Source organism: Mustela lutreola, chromosome 4 (assembly GCF_030435805.1).
Source record: "Mustela lutreola isolate mMusLut2 chromosome 4, mMusLut2.pri, whole genome shotgun sequence".
In the NCBI taxonomy this organism is placed as follows: Eukaryota; Metazoa; Chordata; class Mammalia; order Carnivora; family Mustelidae; genus Mustela; species Mustela lutreola.
In genome coordinates, this window is record NC_081293.1 from 53,399,001 (window position 1) to 53,423,451 (window position 24,451).

Consider the following 24,451-nt stretch of genomic DNA (forward strand, 5'->3'; position numbering starts at 1 on the left):
GGAACTCTAGAAAGTTTATAACCTTTGACTTAGTTATTTTGCTTCCAGGAATTTTTCTCTATGAAAAAGACACTATGTGCTAAAATGGTGATTATAGCGTTGTAGTAGAAAAAAGTAGAACATCCTAAATATCCATGAAGAAGGAAATGGTTAAATAAATTATAGGGGGCGCCTGGGTGGCTCAGTGTGTTAAGCCTCTGCCTTGGGCTTTGGTCATGATCCCAGGGTCCTGGGATCGAGCCCCGCATGGGGCTCTCTGCTCAGCAGGGAACCTGCTTCCCCCACCTCCCTCTCTCTCTGCCTGCTTCTCTGCCTTCTTGTGATCTCTGTCAAATAAATAAATAAAATCTTTTAAAAATAAATAATAGTACAACTGTATTATGAAATATTACACAATCTTAGGAAAGAATGAGGTCCATCTATATGTTTTCACAAAGAAGGACTTGCATGACATATAACTAAGTGGAAAAGCAAACATGGTTCGGTGTGTGTGTGTGTATATACATATATATACACCCTTATGTTTTTATACGTATGTACAGAACTACATAAAGGCTGGGTACCCACCAAACTATTAAAAGATGCTTAACTCTGGGAAGAGAGTGAGAAGTGAGACAATAACAACTCCATATGGCTTGGATATTTATATCAAAATATATTCATGTATTCTGTAGCTTTTAAGTTTTTTAAGTAAAAAATTTTAGTAATCAAATTCATAATAAAAAATAAAGCTATATTTTTCATCTCAGCCTGTGTACCTTTCTGCAAATATCTACCCACAGTACCATTTTCCAGAAAAGAGTTTTATGAAGTAATTTATCTCTGTATATTGGTCCTTTTCTGCAGATAATATTTAACTCTTTGAGAGATATAATCACTGATGAAAAAATTACCATTTGGCTCTTTCTGTGTTGGGGTCTGTGTAGGGCCAAGTTCTCCTGAATCAGACTCCGATGATCTGGATGAGGAAGACTTTGAATATTTAGACAGTGATGATGACTTGGATCTTAAAACACAGGAGACTGAGGAGGATGCATCTGTGAAAGGAACTCTTAATAATCTCAAGTCATACATGGCCCAGATGGACCAGGAATTGGCACATACCAGTATCGGCAAAAGTTTCACCACCCAGAAGCAAATGGTACGTGAGTGTTTAACCTCTTCCCCTATCTGAATATCTTAGTATTATGAAGGAGAACTGAAACTGTATTTTATCTTAGGTTTTTTTTTTTTTTATTTTTATCCTCTTATTGGTGATGAATTTGATTTTTTAATTTGAAATAAATAAGAATATAAGATTGCTAATGTTTCCCTAATAGGATGAAGGATTATTAACTTCTTTCTCCCAAGTATAAGCTTATTATATTACTTATTCTATGTTATCTATTAATGATTTAAAAAAAAACTCATACTGTGTGGTCAGACTGGTTTGTGGTTACATTCTACTACTAACACCTTACACAGACTTTAAAAAAAAAAAGGAGGGTACCTGGGTGGCTCAGTGGGTTAAGCCTCTGCCTTCAGCTCAGGTCGTGATCTCAGGGTCTGGGATCGAGCCCCACATCGGGCTCTCTGCTCGGCAGGGAGGCTGCTTCCCTGTCTTTCTCTCTGCCTGCCTCTCTGCCTACTTGTGATCTCTGTCAAATAAGTAAATAAAGTCTTTTAAAAAAATAAAAATAAGGGGCACCTGGGTGGCTCAGTGGGTTAAAGCCTCTGCCTTCGGCTCAGGTCATGATCACAGGGTCCTGGGATCGAGCCCCACATTGAGCTCTCTGCTCAGCAGGGAGCCTGCTTCCTCCTCTCTCTGTCTACTTGAGATCTCTGCCTATCAAATAAATAAATAAAATCTTTAAAAAAATAAATAAATAAAAATAAAAATAAAAACAGAAAGGATCTTAAATAAATCCAAGTTATTTTCAAATCTTAATAGTGTTTGTTCTATATTTTCTTAATTTAGGACCAATTTAAGAATTCACCTTCCACTCATTTTTTTTTTTTAAAGATTTTATTTATTTACTTGACAGATCACAAGTAGGCAGAGAGGCAGGCAGAGAGAGAGGAGGAAGCAGGCTCCCTGCTGAGCAGAGAGCCCGATGCGGGGCTCGATCCCAGGACACTGGGATCATGACCTGAGCCGAAGGCAGAGGCTTTAACCCACTGAGCCACCCAGGCGCCCCTTCCACTCATTTTTTTAATCCTAGTTTTTATACCAGCAGTGTCTAACCTGGACCTAAGAGACATTATGTAAGAGCGTGGACCCTGGAGTCTTGGGGATTAGGGTTTGAAGTCCAGCTCAGCCTCCACTGTGAATATATATCCATTAACCAGTAATCCTTAAATTGTAGAATTAATGTGAGAACTAAATAAGCCAACAGTGAAATCCATATTAAGGCCCTTAATGAGTGTTATTCACCTTGCTTTCATCATCTAAACCACATTTAAACAATAATCACTTTAAATATTGCCCAAACCTAATAGAAACCAAGAAACCATATCTTTAAGATTTATCTAAAACAGTGTTTCTAAAATATTAATATGTATATGAGCCATCTAAAGATCTAAGTAAAAGTGAAGTAAAAAAGAAATTAAGGGCCACCTGGGTGGCTCAGTGGGTTAAGGCCTCTGCCTTCGGCTCAGGTCATGATCCCAGTGTCCTGGGATTGAGTCCTGCGTCGGGCTTTCTGCTCAGCAGGAAGCCTGCTTCCTCCTCTCTCTCTCTGCCTCTCTGCCTACTTGTGATCTCTAAATGTCAAATAAGTAAATTTTAAAAAAATCTTTAAATAAAATAAAATAAAAAAGAAATTAAAGTGTAGGAAATAAAATGCATATTCGGGTTAAGTTGGTCTAGGGGTAAGCCTGAGATCTTACATGTCTAACAGGCATGTAATCAGCATATTGCTGATTCCTGGGGTGCACTTGGAATAGCAAAGATACTAAGGCCTATAAATCAAGCTACAGTCTTTCACATTCTTTCCCCAACCTGTGAAACCACAGAGGTTCAAGTAACAATTCAAATTCTTGGTGGTTTGAGTCCACAGAGCCTTGGGTTTTTACTTGAAGTTTTTTCATTGGGGAAAAAAAGGAAATTAGTTTCTTTCATTTAGAGAAAATATTAGCTTCTCTTCTATTTATTTATTTATTTATTTATTTTTAAAAAGATTTTTTTATTTATTTGAAAGAGAGAGAAACAGCACGAGAAGGGGAGGGTCAGAAGGAGATGCAGACTCCCCGCTGCTCAGGGAGCCTGATGCAGGCCTTGATCTCAGGACTCCAGGATCATGACCTGAGTTGAAGGCAGTTGCTCAACCAAATGAGCCACCCAGGCATCCCAGATTCTTTTTTTTTTTCTTAATGTTCATATTTGCCTATCTCTTTTAAAACTCTTAGGCAAGGGGCACCTGGGTTTCTCAGTGGGCTAAAGCCTCTGCCTTCAGCTCAGATCATGATCCCAAGGTCCTGGAATCGACCCCCACATCAGGCTCTTTCCTCAGCGGGGAGCCTGCTTCCGCACCTCCCCCCACCCCGCCCTCTATCTGCCTCTCTGCCTACTTGTGATCTCTGTCTGTCAAAAAAACCAAAAAACAAAAAACTCTTAGGCAAGCTATGTCTCCTTAGCCTTGGTTATCTCCCTTGGGCTATTTTAAAACACGGCAGAAATCCAATTTATAGAAACTTTTCCTAGAAAGAAGTGTGTTAAAAATCTTTGGAACCAAATTCTAATATGTATATTAAATTGTGAAGTTTATTAGACCTCATTTTTATTTTCTATTATTAAGGATGAGAAATTTCCTTTTTAATTTAGAATTCAGTTTTACATTGTTGCTTGGGTTTTATTGTAACTACCATCTAATCTAATGGCCTATTATCCCATGATTTTGTTTTCTCTCCATAAATAAGGAACCTCTATCCCAGACTACCAATAATAATTCAGATGAGGAAGATTCTGGTGCAGGAGGATCTATTATGACACCAGTGGATGTAGACCTGAACCTGGTTTCAAATATACTGGAATCCTATAGTTCCCAAGCTGGACTGGCAGGACCTGCGTCGAACCTTTTACAAAGCATGGGCGTACAGCTGCCTGATAACACTGATCACAGGCCTACAAGTAAGCCGATGCAAGATTAGCCAGCACACCTAGCCTTTCTTTTTTTCTTCTTAAATAAATATTGAGTCTCAACTGTGCTCATGTCTAGTTTAGATGACTCATTTAGTTAAAATGTTTCTTTAATACAAGTTTCACAGGCTAACTTCTCTGTGAACCCCAAATGTTGTCCACTCTGCATAAGTCTTTGTGATCTCAGCTGAGGTACATACAAGGTTTTGAAGTCAGTAGAAGAGAGAAAAATCAAGCCCCTGGACAGCCCGAGAGATTTATACAGTCTGTGTTTAGAACATTAAGTTTATCTTTATTGAGGATTAAAGGAAGAGAAAGGAGGGTCATAGGCAAAAATGAGAAATGAATGAGTTGCTTTTTTATTCGTTACCAGAAATGACCTTGAGCCAGGTTCACTCCAGTGATAAATACATTTGTTCTAATATTTTACCTGTTTGTGCTCTCCTCCTTCATGGACTGAGTGGCCCTTTTTATCCTTAGCACCTTCATCACTCATTGCCACATGAATATTGTCCAGCCAGATAGGCCCTGTACCAAAGATCCTTTTATTTATCTGTCATTCTCAGTACCCCAAGCCTGCCCTCTTTTGCCTCAACTTTCAGATATCCTTGGAGTTCTAAGAAGCAAAGCCCTCTTTCCACTCACTGCCAGGAAACAAAGTTCAATGTCATAGCTCTTCTATGAGCCTCTCTCATCTTTTCCAAAACAACACGTTAATCCAAAAGCAAACAGTTACTCCATGGTAAGTTTGAGACACTCATAACCAGGAATCCTGCACACTCCCCTTTCTATCAGTATTTTCAGATTGGGGATGTGTACACATGTGCTCACAAACATACCCCCAGAGACAGACAAGATTGGGAGATGTTTATACACATGGACCCTGAACTGTTTTCTTCTAACCGCAAGATATGAAGAAATCTCAGGACCTCTCTTTTGAGAGTGCTTTTCCCTTCTACATGCTGGTTCAGTTCAGGTCAGGGCAAGCTGCCAAACTAAGAGGACAATCAAGTCCCATCACATACTATCCCTCAACATTTCCTGATGAAGGCACTTTGAGTTCCCCAAAGCACTGATAATTTGCCGGCAATGGCAAAAGCAGTGACCTTTTGGGATCAAAGAGAAAGTCAGCACTTCATCTTGTCTAGTTCTAGAATCTCTTGCTTAGTCCTGTAGACTTTAATGTATGAATAATCTTGGGATCTCTGGCACTTTTGTCTTTTATCACAAATTAGTACCTGAAATTGTCTGAAGATATAAATCTCTCCCATTCAGTCCTGCTTTCAAACAGACCTAACAGTATTTCCTCTGCCCATCACTTCAGTTGTTCCACACTTGGAACCTGGACTTCAGTATTTATCATACAAATAGATTCCTTTTCTCCCTCCTCACCCTCTGCCCCAGATTCTCACTTTCTACTATTTCCTCACTTCATAAGGCAAAAATGCACATCTGAACCAGGGTGTGGAAATTTATTTTATTTCCTCCAGATAAATTTTCCCCTATGACAAGGTATAGAATGACATATATGAATGATGAGCAATCCTAAATTTAGTTTATCCCATAAAACAAGAAATGGTTCACCCTCACTAATCCCTTAGCTGAAGTTATAACACTTAACAGTATGCAAATGACAGTAACCATTTTATATTTAGGAAATCAGACATGGCAAAGTGATCATCTTTTCTTTGGGTCATTAGCTGTCCAAGTAATGGCAAAAGACTTAGTTATCTTAAGCCCCACTGGGATGCAGTTGCCTCAGCAAAACATCACTGCATCTGATTTATTACTGAGTACTCTGAGGAAGACCTTGGCTCCCACTTTCTTCATCCCTTCAGATGACTTAAAGAAATATGACTTTTATTTAAATACTATGTACACAGTAACTACCTGTACATGAGTTTTTAAATGTATATTGTTCAATTTTTCCTAATTCTGTGAGGATGAAAAGTAACTCAGTAGTGGGTTGAGATTTGCTGTATGTCTTCACTACTAAGTTAACATTAAAATTATACCAGACACATTTTGGCAGTTAGTGTAAACCCAGCATTAATGAGATACATGCCGAAAGGTGTTTGCTTCCAAGACCTCAGCTGAAACGGATGCACGGGGGCCTACTTTCAAACTAATGCTTCAGACTTCCCTCTGATTTTGACATCAGTTTGGCATTTTGATTGCCTATGAATAAGAACTTCCTTAACACTGCTATTAGAGGCATCCTGGTCACCTCCCACTCTGTCTTAGTATGAAGTTGGAGATGGCCTTTGGTTACCTCCCCTTTTATCAACTGATCTCTCTTATGACCTTCCAGGATACTGAGAAGGGATCTAGGTGGCTCAGTCTGGGCTAAGCAGGCAGGGTAGAGCAGGACGGCTTTTCCACCCACTCCTTAATCAGTTGGTGGGCAATGGCTAACTTGGGGGGCAACCAGAATGTCCCGTCCTGTTGCTGAGTATATGGACTCTTTTTCCTCAGGGCTGTGGCCACCTCATCATGACTGAACCAGCCAGCTGCCTCTAGTTCTTTCAAGTTCACCTGGATCTAAAAGACATAAAGGAAAACAGAATGTAAGGTTAGGAGCTACAAAATTTAGAATACTTTCGCCAAAGGTGAAAAATTGTTCCCAGAACTAAGCAGGGCCTCGGATCTACAGGCTGGGAGATGATTAGTTTTAGATACTGCACAGAAGCAGAAGAGGCATAACTAAAAGGAGAGAGTTAAATATATTTTTTAAATAGTGTAAAAGAAAAAAAGTGCCTTTTAAAAGTCCCAGAAACACAAATACCAAAATACTAAAGAGTGGTTAATAGTGAGGTGTAATATATATATAACTTTTGATTAACTTTCAATTTAAAGAAAAACATAAAATTACTCCTCTAAAGGATAAGGGATAATTAATGATTATCAAAGGCACACTGTATCCACAGGAAGCTGAGACAGATGAGATATTATTAATTCTATGCAAACCAAAACACAACAGACTTTGGCAAGTAAGGACCACAATGCCTTCTCTCAGGGATGCTGCAGAAGAGCAAGATGAGGTTGGGTGAGACAACATCTAAATCCCTTTCACCCAGAAGTTCCTTTGATTTTGTGTAACTGGTCCCCAACCTCCTAAGAGACTTGAACAATAAGACCAACCCTGAAATCAGTCATTTAATTTGATATATTTATTGTGTGCCTACTCTTTGTAAGATGCTCTGCTAAGTCCTGCTGAAAAATAAATTGTCACGTAACTGAGATACATAGAAAAAAGAATGTTAATTGTGTGGCTGCTCTGAATTTGCATGGAGATTGTTTCCTTTATAAGATTGCAAACTCCTTAAGGGAACAAATCCTACATTACACATCTTTGAATAACGTAGACAATGCCGGACTAGATAGGTGCCTACTGGCCAACGTGGGTGAAGCAAAGGAAATACCACAGCATAAGGGAAGCATGAGAACTTACCTCTGTCTGCCCTGGTTTCACAGTTGCATGACAAGCAATCATGAGTGAGCTATTAGGAAAGGGCCAGTGCTGGGATGCAGAGTACTGCAGTCTTTCCACCTCCAATCCCACCTCTTCTGCAACTTCTCTCCGGACAGCCTCTTCCAGACTTTCACCTATAAGCACTCAGATTAATTCAGGACAGCCCTGCAGCGGGAAGGGTGATACAAATGCCCAACTTGAAAGGAGCCCGAAACTGGCTCCAGAGTTTCAATGAATTATTCTTGGAGAGAGCCCTAAATCCCTGAGTCTCTACAACAACAGGACTCAAATCTGGAGTTGGGTGCTTAACTACAATACTTATACTAGTTACTTACTTACTTAGACTGCAAAATAAGAGTGACAATTAGAGAGGCTACCGCTGACCTCAACTTTAACAAAATTCTAATGCCTTGTTTCACCTTTTGCAAATTTTACCCCAGTAGACTGAGAAAAAAAAAAAACTATAAATATCTATTGAATTCTGATAAATAAGGTGCATGCTGAAATATTTAGGGAGAAGTGTACTAATGTCTGCCAACTATGAATCAAAGAATACAACAGATTGAGGGATGGATAGATATGTGATAAAGTAAATGAAGAAAACAAGTGTAGGATGTAGGTGGTAAGTGTATGGGAGAGTAACTGTATAATTCTTTCAGGTATGCCATATGTTTGAAAACTTGTCTCATACTAGACAGTTACAATGCCAGAAGGCAGTTTTTTGACTTGTCAGGAAACAGTGTGCTTGAGACTCCAGAACAGCAGCAACAAGATAAAGAAATACCTACTACTGTTAAGCTTTCGTGTCCTCCAGTCATCTGCACATGCCCTAAACTTCTTACCTATGTCACAAAAACCTGCCAAAGCAGAATACATTCCCTTGGGAAAGGAACTCTGGCGAGCAAGCAGGCATCGAGTCCCATCTGACACTAGAGTGATCACCACAGGAGCCATCTAGGAAAAGGGAATGGAAACTTAGACACGACATTAGGGTTTTGGGCCTGTTAATGGGATGAAGGAATGGATAACTAAGGAAAGCCTTTTAACTGTATAGGCTTCTATCCCTAGGACAAGCTAGCACACAGTCTTCTTGGATTACGGCCCTTTTAAAGTAGTGCTTACTTGTGGATAATAGATGATCTTATTGGAAGGGCACACACGCTTGCTGCCAGCCATATTCTTCTTGGTGGGCTGCCCACTTCTGCTACAGAACTGATGAGCATCATGCCAACGGAGAAGAGCCTGAGCCTAGGAATACAAAGATAGGCTGATTTCATTTGGAGAGAATGTGAAGCTTATCTGTAATAGGGCTGGGCCTAGTATTTAGAGCAATTCAAAGGGAAATGCCAATCCCTTTCCAGCTCACCTACTTTAAATGGGTATCAACTGTTTGAACTTTTAAAAAAGGAAACTATCTGGACACACTCCTCTAGCATCTGAAATATGAATAAGAGAAAGTATGATTCATTTAAAATACATATAATATATAAACTATTATAAATGAATGTCCCATGTACTTAGGACCCAACTTAAAAATAAGATATTTTCAATATTTCCAGTGTAATGCCCCATCAGGTACTCCTCCCCAGTAAAGGTGGGATTTTTTTGCAAATAAAAATGCTTAGAGATGGGGCGCCTGGGTGGCTCAGTGGGTTAAGCCTCTGCCTTCGGCTCAGGTCTTAATCTCAGGGTCCTGGGATCAAGCCCGCATCGGGCACTCTGCTCAGCAGGGAGCCTGCTTCCCTTCCTCTCTCTCTCTGCCTACTTGTGATCTCTGTCAAATAAATAAAATCTTTTAAGAAAAAAATGCTTAGAGATGTCTTTTTAAGTTAAATGAACAACCAAAAGCACTTTAACAAATGAAGTCTAAAGTAATTTCTCATAGGAATAACATAATGATGTATGTTATGCTATGGGTCACTAAAAATATCATGAGGCTGATAGATCTGCATGTCCTTGGGAGAAAATGGTCCTGTGAAAAATAAGGGCAAAAGAAAGGAGAATAAGCAATCTCTCTACAGCACATTGTCCTCTGCCAAGGTTTATAGGAAGGACTGTGATCTACCTGCTCAAGAGGAAACCAGATGTCATTCTAGCCTTTGCATACATGCATGTATTCACCCCAAAACACTGCTTTACTAAATTCCCTATAGAACTAAGAAGTCAGAATCTACCATGGTCAGCAAGGAGGCATCCTTTGTGTTCAGCTGAAAGAGAGCCTTCGTCAGCTCAGTGAAAGAGCCCTTGAGCTCTGTCTCCATTTCTGGTTTCTGTAAGGCAGCTAGAAAATGAGAACAGAGGATGAAATGAAACAAACACAACTTTGCCTTGGGCCCCCCTCAAGTGTTTCCCAAACTCACCTAATAATACTCAACTAAGGAAAACAAAAAATATACAGGTTCTCAAGTCCCAGCCTGGGGATTCTGAACAGCAGGTGAGTGAGGCCCAGAAATCTTTATTTTTTAGTAAGCACTGGGTGATTTCTTATATTCAGGCAAATCTGAGAAACATCAGAGCATAGTGTTTCTCAAGATCCTCTTCAGAGTAATAAGAATATTTGCACTAACCACACACTATCCCTGGAAAAGAGGTAAAATGGCACCTCTAAGCTCCTATCTGCACTGCATAACAGCATCATTACATTTACAACTAGACCCAGGAGAGAAGGAAAGCCTAGTTGGAACCATGAACCTTATACCAAACTGGTTCCCAAAGGCAGGTCTGAAGACCCTGAGCATGGTAACATGTTTATTCACCTGAGATAAGAATGATGTCATGAAAGAGTTAAGAAATATAAAATGTATAAAGGTACAGAGAATAAAATAATAAACATCTGTGTAGCTACTACCTAGCTTAGAAAATATTAAAATGTTCCTTATCTTATAAATGATGATAGTAGATGGGTCGTACTTTTTTATATCCTAAATTTAAAAAAAAATCAAGGTTGATAATCTTTGGTATTCACAAAATTTTCTTTTAAGTTTTACTATTACATGAGATCCCAATGTCTGAGCACCACTGGGAAGTACTCATTAGAAATAATGTTCTATACCATTTTGGGAAGAGGAGCTGGTCAGACCTAGATCCAGAGCAAACCATGCTTCATGCTGGTCAGAGCATCCAATCAGCACAGAGTCTTCTATTCTTTGTGTGTCCTGTCCAAACTTTGCCAGGAGCCTTTCCAACTCTTAAGAAGCAAAAGGAGAAGGGAAGAAAACAGAGGTTTTCACTAAATCACCATAGCCATATTAACCTTCTAGGAAATCATCCACTTCAGCTTGAATAGGTATACCTGCTTCTAGCCACTGTCCTGCAGCTGATTAGCTATGTAATCTTGGCCTAATCACTTAGTCTCTCTAGACCTCCATCTTCCCATCAGCAACCTAAAGTGTTTAGACTAAAAGAATTCTTTTTTTTTTTTTTTTAAGATTTTTATTTATTTATTTGACAGAGATCACAAGTAGGCAGAGAGGCAGGCAGAGAGAGAGGAAGGGAAGCAGGCTCCCTGCTGAGCAGAGAGCCCAATGTGGGACTTGATCCCAGGACCCTGAGATCATGACCTGAGCCGAAGGCAGCAGCTTAACCCACTGAGCCACCCAGGCGCCCTAGACTAAAAGAATTCTTGCAGTGTACCACTGTAATCTATGATTGTTTCATGAAAGGAGGCTATCCCTAGTTCAAAAGATACATGATAAGCTAATGTATTACGGTGCTGAAAAAAAAAGTGTCATGCTTAAAATGCTAGAGACCAAATCAGTTACATATAATTTAGATTACGCTGCATGTGTGGCCTAGGGTAGACTATTCATCCAAGATCCAAGTCTGTGTAAGACAAGTGCTGTATAGGGAGAAAATATAACCTCTTGTGCATGAAGGACGTATTTATTTGTTCATAATACAACATATCATTGCTTTCTATTGGCATCCTGATACACTTCTGCACTGCTAGAAACTACCTATCCAAGTATTCAACATCTGGCCCATCGAAGAAATTCACTGGCTTTGTATTTAGAAGTCAGTCAGTGTATATTGACATCATATAATACTGAAAGTTAGTACCTTGAATGCTAAATCCCAGTGCCTTATCTTTATTTACATACCCTAAAAGAGTTCCCAAGTTCTCAAATTAATTTTAAGTCACTTTTACTTTTGATCCTTCTAAAAGAAATGAAGTTATGATGCAAATCTTAAGTAGTAGAACAGTATGTACTTCCATGGAGGCTAAAAATCACTGGTTTAAACAGGGCTGGGCAAATATTTTGGGTTTTGTGAGCCATGTGGCTCTCTGTCACAACCACTCTGTTCTGCCACTGTAGTTCGAAAACAGCCATAGACAATACGTAAATGAATGAGCAAGGCTGTGTTCCAATATTTACAAAACCAGCAGTGGGTTCCAATTTGGACAGCAGATTCACTGACCCCTAGTTGAAGCCAATAGTGGTTCATACCGTCACTAAATAATATATGGACAACTCAGGTTTATACACTAAATAATTAATTGGTAGAAGTAACTTGAAAAATCTGGACTCTAAAATGGAAGAAGCCTTCTCAGGGGTTTGATATGGATGAAATTCTGCTTAATGGCCACAGGCTGGTCTACTCTATTGGTCCTCTTTGGGCTTACCTAGTAGGCTATGCCGGGGAGCCTGGTACTGGTGTCCAGATTTCTGAAGCAAAGGAGCCAGGCTATGAAAGAGGTAAAATGCTCCTGTCTGCTGGGCTTTTTTACATGCATCATCATCTTCCTTCAGCCCTAATAAATACCTGTATTTTGGAAATAAAGCATTATTAAACCACACTTAGTTACTTGCATAGCATTCATCTTTCAGAATTCGGTTCTTGCATCCCTCTCCTATCACAGTTATTTCCTTTTATTTATATCCTAAATTGCTCTTTCCCCTGAAAGACTATGATCTCCTTAAGGGCAGGGTCAGCCTTAGTTCTTTATCTCCAGTAATTAGATATCGAATGGCTCAGTTCAATAAATATTTATTGAATTGAATTTCAAGAGTAATAAATATTTACTGAATTGAACCTCAGGGTACTTTGCCAATATTACGCTGTGAGGCAAGAATTTATATGCAGTGAAGTGAAAGGAAAACAAGTACAGCGATAAAATATCAACCACAGAATAGCTAGGGATGAGTGCAGACTTTATTATTATAGATGGAAGAGCCAACACTATACTTTCAGTTTTAACTCTCTTTCAATCTAGGGATGATAAAGAGCAGGCATTATCTTCAGTGCATTCCTGCTTCCAACACCTAGTCCCCCAGGTGGACACCATTAGCTCCTTATCTCTATCAAAGAGACCACTGGTGGGAAAATGAAGCCTATACTTGACCTACACTTATTTAATAAGTGTAATATCTTCAATGGCCAAAATACAAATGTAGAAAAGATAACATCCTATCATTAGCTTCTCTAGAAGAAATAGTACTGGTTCCAGATCTAAGCTTTTCAAGCACCTTCATTAAAGATTACCTAAGTTTATCCCTTCAAGAGCCTTGAAAATCAAGTCAGGCTCCACATGATTCGGGGGTACTATAATAAAGATTCTCCTTCTGGACCCTTAGGGATAACCATTTTTGCCAATTAAAAGCCCCAAACAGACTCAGATTTATGGCAGATTTTGTCACTGAAGTAGGTAATGCAGTTTATAGATATTTCCTGTAGGATCTGGGAGATTTTGTAACACTAACAGAGTTAGCTCAACATAAAACTACAAAGGAAAATGATAAATGTGTCCCAGCGACATGTTTAGGAACCTATTTTTGACTGTATGATAAAAGGGGTTACAATGAGCTCTTTATAAACACAAGACCAAAGAAACCTGAGATTTTAATACTCAATGGTATTTTTAAACTTATTATAAGAGACTGTCACTTCCTGGGGCAAAGACTTAATGCATGTTGAAGGAGAGACTTGTGCCACTCAGAAGTTACCAAATATAAACTATAGAACAAACAAAGCTGCCTTCCTAAAAGAACAGTAAGAATCATACAACCTGCGCTTTACCCTAAAAGAACAGTAAGAATCATACAACCTGCGCTTTACCCTAATGACTCTAAAAAGCAAAACACCTACAAAAACACTCAGGTTAAGGTCTTAAATCTGGGGCCTCACTGGAACTGGAACTGAGATCCCAAAAGTTCCTTACATTTTCCTTCTTGATCAGGAACACTAATTTTAAAAATTCCTTTTCCCCCTTTAGTTATAATAGTACGGAAACAACACTAAGATTATTGGACAAAAGCTTATTTTCCTATTTATAAAAATCAAAAGTCATCCCATTAAAATCAGAAAATACAGTTAGCAATTTGTTCAAAAAAGGGAAATCATCAAGAATCTCACCATTCAGAGATGATCACTGTTTACACCTGGGAATTCTTTAAACAATTTATTGTGTGTACCTGCACATAGATAGGTATATTCAGGATCATACCTACTTGTAGCCTTTTTTCTTTACCATTCTTTTCATGCCATGTTCTTTATTGACAGGATTTCATTCTCGTGATTTTTTACTAATTTTAAAATCACTTTAATACAGTCAGTTTTAGACCATTCAATAACTATACAGTAATTCAGTTATTGTTCTCGGAGTCTCAGCCTGAGAACAGCAAATAACCTACAATAATATAAGTACCACAATTTCCTTTTCTCACTTTTGTTCATGTATCGTTCTGTGCTTATGTGCCTTTAAATTCTGGACTGGGCACTCAACGTTTGGCAGAGCTTTTCCAGTAGGAGGCCCTGGTTATGAGCGCATTTCTTCAGAGGAGTTTCATCTTTGCTTCTACAAGGTGCCCAGCGGTCTTAGAAGTCTACAACTACTACTTACATTCTTTTTAGGTTGGGGTTTGGGTGGCATAACACAGATGGTGCAAATTTAAACCCCCAAAACCATGAGAATAGCTAGTGATTTCAAATTCACAGATTTCAAATTTCCCAGGCTGTGACAAAGAAGTCCTTTACCATCTTCCTGTACTGGAGTAGGGTTTTTGGTTTTGGTTTTTCTCCTAGTCTACCTTTAACTGGTAGTTTAGTTCTTTCTTAGAGGGTGAGGGCTGAAGTAATTAGAATTATCTACCTTATTTTCAGGAAACTTCATGAACTATTACTATTCAGTATAGTTTTTAATTCCATCATAGGGGTGTACCGTCGTTTAATTAATTTCTCCCTTCTTGGTCATTCATCCATTCAGTAGTCCTTTAGTGCCTACTATGCACGTGGTATTGTTTTATACATGGGTACCAGAGGGGTACCCATATGCAGAGGGGTACCAGAGTGGGAAAGACAAAGTTCTTATCTTAATAGAACTTAATATTTAAATATGTCAGATATTTTAGTTATTACTGGAAATTTAGTTTAGAATGTTTCCAATTATAAATAATTTGTAATGACTGTCCTTATATGTAAATCTTAATCTTGTATCCTTCATCCTCAATATAGGATTTTGAGATATTTATATTTTATAATTTAATGGGCCAAAAAGAGAATAATCAGAGCTCAGATTGGTCACAACTCACCGGGTCTTAGCGACATAAGTTGACAGCAGCCTAAAGTACCAAAAAGATTTTCTCCTGCAAGCAATTCCACAATACAGGGACATTGTCAGGTCCTTAGAGAAAAGAGAAGTTAAAAGAAAAGAAAGTCATAGTGTGCAATTAAAGTAATGAATCACCAAGATGGTTATACTTTCAGCCAGGATAGGATTACTTTTTAATATTGAGGAAAGAAACTGAATAGGAGTCAGGTGATCTGGCTTCTAAATTGCATTTATTCCACTAACTAGCTGTGGGATTTCAACTTTTCAGTACCCCTTTTCTAATCTACAAAATTGCAACCTGGGGGCACCTGGGTGGCTCAGTGGGATAAAACCTCTGCCTTCGGCTCAGGTCATGATCTCAGGGTCCTGGGATGGAGCCCCGCATCAGGCTCTCTGCTCAGCAGGGAGCCTGCTTCCTCCTCTCTCTCTGCCTGCCTCTCTGCCTACTTGTGATCTGTCTCTGCCAAAGAAATAAATAAAATCTTAAAAAAAAAATTGCAACCTGTTCCGCCTACCTAATAGGTGGAGACTCTGCTATCTACAAAAAATACATTCTTCCTCCTAAGAATTATTGCTGAAAGGTAGCTGCTAAGCCACAATGTACATTTCTCTCTTTATATCTAAGCAGTGCCAAAAGTAGGTCTTAACAATGCAATGTGAGTGTAAGTAATGTATATCTCTTCTAGGATGAAGCAGTTAAGAAGTGGGTATGCCTAGAGGCTCCCAGGGGCTCCCAGGTGGCGCAGTCAGTTGAGCATCAAACTCTTTGTTTCATCTCAGGTCCTGATGTCAGGGTGGTGAGATCAAGCCCCATACCAGGCTCTGTCTTCAACTGGAGTCTTCTTGAGATTCTCTCCCTCTCTCTCTGCCCTTCCCCCCACCTTGGTGTGTGTGCACATTCTCTAAAGTAAATAAATCTTTAAGTAAAAATTTTAAAATAATAATAAAAGAAGTGGGTATGCCATCATCCCCTTTCCTCCTCCTGCTTGTAAGACTCTGGAATGGCAGAACCATTAGATGGAGAAACCTGGATCCTTGAATCACAACATGGAGAAAAGCCACCTTCCAACTAAAGTACTCACACACACACACTTTGGACGATTTATCAGTGAGAAATAAACTTCAGTCATATTAAACAAGTGAACTTTTGAAGTTTGTTATAGCAGCTAGCATTACTCTATCTAAGACCAGGTAAGACGGGGAATGTCTCCAAGTAACTGAAGTAAGTTTCTCAGAATATATGAAAGCCAAAGTCCCTCTGAGAATGAAGTAAGAGGAATCCTATAGGCAAGAAAAATATAAAAATCATGGCCATTAAGAAAATATTTCAAAAGGCAGCTATGCAAATCTACATGAATCCAAGCTATTTTCTATTTTGTGTGTCTCATTGTGAGAGAAAAAAAATTCTTTATCTTATGAATCCATTCTGTAGAAGGTGATTCCTGTTATTTTTTTTAAAGATTGTATTTATTTATTTGTCATAGATCACAAGTAGGCAGAAAGAGGGGGATGCAGGCTCCCTGCTGAGCAGAGAGCCTGATGCGGGGCTCAATCCCAGGACCCCGAGATCATGACCCAAGCCAAAGGCAGAGGCTTAATCCACTGAGCCATCCAGGCACCCCAAGATGATTCCTTTTAAATTGTTTATCAATAACTATTTTATTCCCCCATTGGCAATAAATTCAAGAAGTTCCACTGAAATGAAAAAATCAGTACAAATAACCAGCCACCCTTTTAACTGTACCCAAGGGAGAAAGCTTTGACACTAAACAAATTACTGAGGAACATCTAAAGTTTAGGCTTACTTCTTGGTTGCATAATTATGAATCACTGATGACTAATCCTTGGACAGTTTTGGCTACAATCAGTGTCCTAGCCAAGGGTAAAATATATTTAGCAAACAACATTCAACAAAAAGTATTTATTGAAAACTGACTTTATGCAAGATCCTTTAAGGAACACAGAAATGTACTGGATGGAAAACCTGCTATCAAGTCTCTAATAGGAGAGAGAAGACAAACAGCTTTCCCAGAAGGCAACATGTGATATGTGGGTTAAAAACCATTCTAGAAGAGTATTAAAAGGCATAATTCCTAGTTTAATAACCTAAAGACTTGTGTGATATACTGGAAGAAATACATTTACATTTCTTGTACATAGATATGTCCTATGTATATGTCTCGTGTACAACTCTGAGAATGTAAACTCATACAGTATTTGGGGGGGGGACTGGGAATATGTATCAACATGGTAAATAAACATCCTTTCACCTAGCAATTCCACTTCTATGAAATTATCTTGTGAAGAAAAGGATAGGTATAGGAACATTAACAAGAAGTATGATGAAGGGGAATAATATACAGCTCTTAAAAATAAATAGAAGAGGGGTGCCTGGGTGGCTCAGTCAGTTAAGCATCTGACTCTTGGTTTTGGCTCAGGTCATGGTCTCAGAGTCCTGGGATCAAGCCACACATCAGCAAGGAGTCTGCTTGGGATTTTCTCTTTCCCTCTCCCTCTCCCCCCCCCTCTCTCAAATAAGTAAAATCTTTAAAATAAATAAATACAAGATAACAGTGGAAACATTCATATACAGTAACAGGGAAAGATATTCCACAATATATGTTTAAGTAAGAAAAGCAAGTAATATTTGGTTTACTACCATATAATTAATTTATAAAGGAAAGGACATAGGGGTGCCTGGGTGGCTTTGTTGGTTAAGCAACCAACTCTTGATTTTGGCTCAGGTCATGATCTGAGGGTTGTGGGATTGAGCCCTGTGTTGGTCTCTGTACTGGGCATGCAGTCTGCTTAAGATTCTCTCTCTCTCCCTCTCCCTCTGTCCCTGCCTGCCCCTTCTCTCCTTCTCTTAAAAAAAAAAAAAAAAAGAAAAGAAAAGAAAAGAAAAAGAAAAAGAAAAAAAAAGAAAAACAAAAGGACACATACATATCAGTAAACATAAATATATATTTATTTCTATTTTTAAAGTGACTAGAAGTACACATACTAAATCGTTAACAGAGTTACCTCATCACAGTCCCAGGGAGCCAAAAGTAATTCTTTTTGTTAGTTCCTTGAATCCTGAGAGCCAAGAGCTATTTGGTGGCACTATTAACTACCAACTATGTGGCCCACTGTCCTTGGCTGCCTGATGTTTTGTCTAGTTTGTTACTAAATTAACCTTAGCCAGTTGTGGATTATCATGGCCTGCTGACTCATGGGATGGTGGTCACAGCTTGTAAAAAAAAAAGTGAAGTTCTTAATGTAACTTTGAAAAAACATTAACAATCAAGAGGAAAACCACTCCAAAGAACAAATAATCCAATCAAGAAATAGGCAGAGGACATGAACAGACATTTCTCCAAAGAAGACATCCAGATGGCCAACAGACACATGAAAAAGTGCTCCATATCACTCGGCATCAGGGAAATACAAATCAAAACCACAATGAGGTATCACCTCACACCAGTCAGAATGGCTAAAATCAACAAGTCAGGAAATGACAGATGCTGGCGAGGATGCGGAGAAAAGGGAACCCTCCTACACTGTTGGTGGGAATGCAAGCTGGTGCAACCACTCTGAAAAACAGCATGGAGGTTCCTCAAAATGTTGAAAATAGAACTGCCCTATGACCCAGCAATTGCACTACTGGGTATTTACCCTAAAGATACAAACGTAGTGATCCAAAGGGGCACATGCACCCGAATGTTTATAGCAGCAATGTCCACAATAGCCAAACTATGGAAAGAACCTAGATGTCCATCAACAGATGAATGGATCAAGAAGATGTGGTATATATACACAATGGAATACTACGCAGCCATCAAAAGAAATGAAATCTTGCCATTTGCGACAACATGGATGGAACTAGAGCGTATCAAGCTTAGCGAAATAAGTCAAGCAGAGAAAGACAACTATCATATGATCTCCCTGATATGAAGAAGTGGTGATGCAACATGGGGGTTTAAGTGGGTAGGAGAAGAATCAATGAAACAAGATGGGATTGGGAGGGAGACAAACCATAAGTGACTCTTAATCTCACAAAACAAACTGAGGGTTGCTGGGGGGAGGGGGGTTGGGAAAAGGGGGGTGGGGTTATGGACATTGGGGAGGGTATGTGCTTTGATGAGTGCTGTGAAGTGTGTAAATCTGGCGATTCACAGACCTGTACCCCTGGGGATAAAAATATATGTTTATAAAAAATAAAAAAAATTATTTAAAAAAAAAAGAGGAAAACCACTTATTTCAACTGAGAATTGTACCTTCATTGGTACAGTCATAAGCCTAGTAGATAAAAATTAAGTCTAAAGCACCTGGGTGGCTCAGTGGGTTAAAGCCTCTGCCTTCGGTTTAGGTCATGATCCCAGGGTCCTAGGATTGAGCCCTGCATCAGGCTCGCTGTTCAGCAGGGAGCCTGCTTCTCTTCAAATCTCTCAGCCTGCCTCTCTGCCTACTTCTGATCTCTGTCTATCAAATAAATAAATAAAATCTTTAAAAAAAAATCAAGTCGAATTCCTTTTCTAAATGGTCCCTTGTATATCTTTATACACATCTTATATAAAAACTATAGAGCTTATTGAAAAGTAAAAGAGGAGAAAGTGATTTCCTTAAAAATCAGCTTTAACTGTATATATTTATTTATATTTAACTGTATATATTTCTCTTTGAAATATATAATTTGAATTATAAAATTAACATAATTATATTACAGGACATCTAGAAGACAGAATTGTGAGACTGTCCATAATATGACCACATAAATATAACATATATTTTCTAATCTTTTTTATATGTATGATTTTTTTTTAAGATTTTATCCATTTATTTGACAGAGATCACAAGCGGCAGAGAGGCTGGCAGAGAGAGAGAGGGAGGGAAGCAGGCTCCCTGCTGAGCAGTGAGCCTGATGTGGGGCTCGATCCCAGGACCCTGGGATCATGACCTGAGCGGAAGGCAGCTTTAACCCACTGAGCCACCCAGGTGCCCCCTTACATGTACAACTTCTACATATTTGTAATTAGAGGACACACTTTTGTCAACGTGCTTTCACGAAACACATCACAAGCAGTTTTCTGTTTTTGTATAAGCTATAAAATATTTTTAGCTGCAAAATAATACATTCAGGTAGATTCATCCTTATTTGGCTAAACATTCCCCTGATTTTAGACATTTAGGTTGCTCTGATTTTAAATTACCAGAAATAAGATACCGCTAAATACCTATGTGCTGATATTTTCAGGCTACTTCTTTTAAGTTTCCCAAAGTAGAATTACTGGGACAAAATTTAGTTTAAAATCATATGGCTCTTTCTACACATTGCTGCATTTACAAGATTCAGTAGTGTTTGGCTTTAAAAAAAAAAAAAACAAAAACCTTTCATTTTATATTTTTTAATAACTACCGAGATTAAAAGTGTTTTGAGATTTAATAGTTCTGGCTTCCCTTTTGCAAACTGTTTGATGCCCTGTGCTCATTTATTTACTGTGGTTTTGACCATTCTAGGTTTTTAGAATATTATAGTACATTTCCAGCATTTTCCATAACAGGATCACAGAAACGCAGTACAGGAACCAACTGATATATGTGTTGCATTTCTTTGTGTACCTCAGTCCAAAAAAAAAAAAAAAGAAAAAAGAAAAAAGAGGTCTTTTAACAATGAGGATATGTGAACCGACTTGTAGAATGAAAATATAATTTCTTAAAACTCCACGCTATTTATTATTATAGAAATTTAATGCAGGGAGGGACGCCTGGGTGGCTCAGTTGGTTAAGCAGCTGCCTTCGGCTCGGGTCATGATCCCAGGGTCCTGGGATCGAGTCCCACATCAGGCTCCTTGCTCGGCAGAGAGCCTGCTTCTCCCTCTGCCTCTGCCTGCCTCTCTGTCTGCCTGTGCTCGCTCGCTCTCTCTGTCTCTGACAAATAAATAAAATCTTTAAAAAAAAAAAAAAAAAAAAAAAAGAAATTTAATGCAGGGAAAATGTGTTACTTTTTTCTAAATGGTTTGTGATTTTTTACTCTTCTGGAGGTCTTCAGTGTGATGTTTTATTTAAAGTGTATTGGCTCAAAAGCTCACTTTCAGTAAACTTGCTGGAAAACAACTGGTAAACCTGCCATGATCCTCCACATTACAAACAGAACTGTTTTTGTTTGAATTGGCAACTATTATGGTATTTTATTCCTGATGGCATGCTGAGGATAAAAGTTCACTATTCATGAAATAAGTTTTGGAAGAAAATACTAGCACTGTTATTTTACATTAGATGACAAGCTCAGGCTTGCCTTCTGTTTTACAGTCTGTGCCTATCTCCAAACTGAGGAAGGAACAGGGAAGTAAGCACTGAAGAGACTCTGGACTTTTATTCTCCCACTGACTGAATTTGTGATCTGGAGCTGTCACCTAACTCCTTGGAGCTTCCTTTCTGTCTCACTTCTCAGAGGGGAGGGAAGGAGAGAAAATGGATCTGAAGTGTATTACAACCATGTCAGGTTTCTACCTAATTCTCAGATCTGTTGGACTGTAAAATCCTTAAGGGGTGGTATCTTCCCCTTTCTATAGCACCCAGCACTGTTTCTATCACAATGTAAAACATAATATAGATAGATGGGTGAATGAATGAATGAACGAATTTATCCCATTTTACAAGTGAGGAAGATAAAGCTTGAACTAATCTGAAATCACAGTTTAGACAGTAGCAGTTTCAAGCCCAGGGCTATCTGGCTCCAAAACTCATGTTTTGATGAGAAATACATGGGAAAGCATTTTTCAACATTCATTTATGATTTATGTCTTTAAAAGTACAAGGACGGGGCACCTGGATGGCTCAGTGGGTTAAAGCCTCTGCCTTCGGCTCAGGTCATGAACCCAGTGTCCTGAGATCGAGCCCCACATCGGGCTCTTTGCTCGCCAGGGAAACTGTTTCCGCCTCTCTCTGCCTACCTCTCTGCCTACCTGTGATCTCTGTCAAATAAATAAATAAAAATCTTAAAAAAAAAAAAAAAAAAAAAGTACAAGGACTGATAAAGATGAAAGATAATATTGTTTTTACCAAAAATTATTTGATAAAGAGGCAAGGTTGTATCTCTCAAGCCCCTGTAATACATAATTCCTACGTTTTTTATCCTGTTCATTTTAAGAAGAAAGATTACTTTGTAAAGTACTACAGCATGAAGAAAGGGTCCATCTCGAATCTCTGTGGTTATTCTACCAAGAAGTTTGGTAGAGTTTGAGAGAGCCCTTTTCAGTCTGTCTATTTATTCATTACTGTGGACCTCAGAGGAATGAGGAAATATGCAAAACTGAGGAGCCAAAGGACACAGATTTCAAGGTCTCCTTAAGTAGCTTTATGGTTTGCTTTCTAAAAATGTTTCCTCCCTTAATTAAAAAATAATGCAGGCACAAGGCAAAAAGGTAAGCAAGTTCCGTTTTTAAATGACTCTCCAAGAAAGTACCAGAAAAATACTAGCTTTAGTTAGAATATTAGCTTTATCTTTAGTTAAAAGGATGGTTCTATAAGTTACGATGCAAAACTGGCCATTCCCTGGTTCCTGCAATAAGGAAAAGACTAAGCTAAAAATCACAAAATGCTGTGACCAAGAGCTTTTTTTCAAGTTTTGATTATGCCTTCCCATAAAATCCCTCCTTTGCTTAGAAACTCAACAGTTTTCTGTTCCGCTGTACTCACTCTGAATTTGGGGGAGGGTGCCTTCCTAGGCCTCAGGAATCAGCAGAAACCAGGGAACTAGCAAGGCTACTGGGAAGTAGGGCTTTCCCGCTTAGGGCCCTCTGCCACACTTCCCAGAATACCCTATTGATGCACTCTGGGAAATGTAGTTCTGTTTTCACGCTAGCTGTTAAGTCTTCCAAGGTTAACCGTGGTTGTAAGCGTTCTTTTGCCACACTTCCCAGAATTCACCTAGAGAGGCACCCTGGGAATTGTAGTTTAATCCAGAGGCATGTTAAAATCCACTACAACAGCAAAGTTAACAGTGAATGTCAAAAGCAAGATCTAAGATCTTCTAAATCCATTACCAGAAAAACTACCAACCTTGTCTTTGGAGAAGCAGTAGATTCACTTTTCAATAACAAAAAGATAGTCATTAAACCCATCCTAGTACACAAAAGACATATTTTGTGGGGAAGGAAAGGAGTGTTGGGGCAGGAACTAAGCTAACTTTCGAACTTTCTGTCTGCCCACTTTAAAACTAGTTCTAACATTTCATGAAATCTGCCGATTGTAAAGGACGTGACTATGTCTAAAGGCGTGTGAGCTTATGTCAGAATGCATCCCTTGATCAACCAGGGCAGTATTCCATAGCACTGAAAGCAGTCTAGCAAAACTGCTTTGGTTCTGCTCTTTTCTTGCTTTAAAGTTGCTTGCTTGTAGGAAAAGACAGTTTTGAAGGACCTTCATTCAACATGTATTTAATAAATACCAACCTGGGACTGTTAATAGGCACCAGATACAGCAGGGGTGAAAATGGAAAATTTCTGTTTTTGTGCAACTTACATTCTAAAGAAAAAAACAAGTAAATATACAATGTGTTTGGTTATAAGTGCTGAGGAGAAAAATAAAGCAAGATAAGAGGAGGGAGGATTTTGCTATTTTATATACAGTGGCCAGCCTTATTGTAAAGGTGATATTTGAGCAAAGACAGTGAAAGAGTTGAGGAAGGAAACCAAATGGAAATCTATGTGAAGAGATTCGTAGACAGGAGAAAATCAGCAGATGCAAATGTCCTGGGGAGGAAGAGTAACTGGCAGGTCTGAGGAAAGCCTAGGACAAAGCATGATAATCAGAGATGAGGTCAAAGTGTAGCCAAGTATCAGATCACATAGGGCTTCACAAGTCTTACAATTCTTATCGAGCCATTGTAATCCTTTGGTTTTTACTCTGGGAGGGTTGGGATGTGACAGAAGAATTTGAGCAGGAGAATGAGATGATTTGACTTACATTGTAAAGGAATTTCTATGTGTGTGGAGGGTAGATTACAGGGGATACTGATTATTAAAACCTGGATGTTATTATTAACATGTAACTTGGTTACATGGAAAGGAAGAATAGTAATTCTGGTTGACCAGCCATTTCTTTTGGGTCTTTCCATTAACACATGAACCCAAGCATTTTATCAGATTGATTCATTGTTCTTAAGGAAGGCGCAGAAAACTCGAGGAATACAAGATTATAAAGTCAATAAATTCCAAAGAGATGGGGAAACGTGCTTGGAGGAAGTTAGGGCTCTAATAATTTTTTTTAAAAAATCAAAATGACTCTGTTTTTAAGCTACTAAGTATAAGGTGCTATATAATAAAAATAA

The 24,451-nt window shown here is 38.7% G+C and overlaps 2 protein-coding genes across 6 annotated transcripts in view; one reads left to right on the plus strand and one right to left on the minus strand.

Annotated features, from left to right (window-relative positions):
• The window catches only part of ECD (ecdysoneless cell cycle regulator), a 30,965-nt gene extending 26,780 nt beyond the window's left edge, over positions 1–4,185 (plus strand). For both annotated transcript variants that reach the window (XM_059169946.1, XM_059169945.1), the window contains exons 13-14: positions 927–1,141; positions 3,898–4,185. In XM_059169946.1, coding sequence (XP_059025929.1) covers positions 927–1,141; positions 3,898–4,128 — 446 coding nt within the window. In that variant the 3' untranslated portion in view covers positions 4,129–4,185. The remainder of the gene's footprint in view (positions 1–926; positions 1,142–3,897) is intronic.
• Positions 4,186–5,575: 1,390 nt separating this feature from the next.
• On the minus strand, positions 5,576–22,908 carry NUDT13 (nudix hydrolase 13). Of its 4 annotated transcripts, XM_059169959.1 has the most exons (9): positions 22,819–22,908; positions 15,119–15,210; positions 12,214–12,353; positions 10,642–10,776; positions 9,764–9,870; positions 8,712–8,837; positions 8,432–8,543; positions 7,569–7,723; positions 5,576–6,658 (listed from the first exon to the last, which is right to left on the minus strand). In XM_059169959.1, the coding sequence occupies exons 2-9, from the start codon at positions 15,199–15,201 to the stop codon at positions 6,464–6,466; spliced, it is 1,053 nt and encodes a 350-aa protein (XP_059025942.1). In that variant the 5' UTR covers positions 15,202–15,210; positions 22,819–22,908; the 3' UTR covers positions 5,576–6,463. The 4 variants fall into 4 exon arrangements, with proteins under 4 accessions (XP_059025942.1, XP_059025944.1, XP_059025945.1 ...); XM_059169960.1 differs by lacking the exon at positions 8,432–8,543 and having other exon boundaries at positions 6,521–6,658; XM_059169961.1 differs by lacking the exons at positions 12,214–12,353; positions 15,119–15,210 and having other exon boundaries at positions 22,819–22,874.
• Between the last annotated feature and the right edge of the window lie 1,543 nt (positions 22,909–24,451).

Bases quoted from the DNA above. Each gene is read 5' to 3' on its own strand.
- NUDT13 (XM_059169959.1), bottom strand. From the start codon at position 15,201: ATGTCCCTGTATTGTGGAATTGCTTGCAGGAGAAAATCTTTTTGGTAC. The intron at 8,544-8,711 runs GTAAGCACTACT...CCCTTTTCCTAG, and splicing joins AGATCATCTATTATCCACAA to ATGGCTCCTGTGGTGATCAC. The intron at 7,724-8,431 runs GTAAGAAGTTTA...GAGTGCTTATAG, and splicing joins GGCAGGTTTTTGTGACATAG to GTGAAAGTCTGGAAGAGGCT.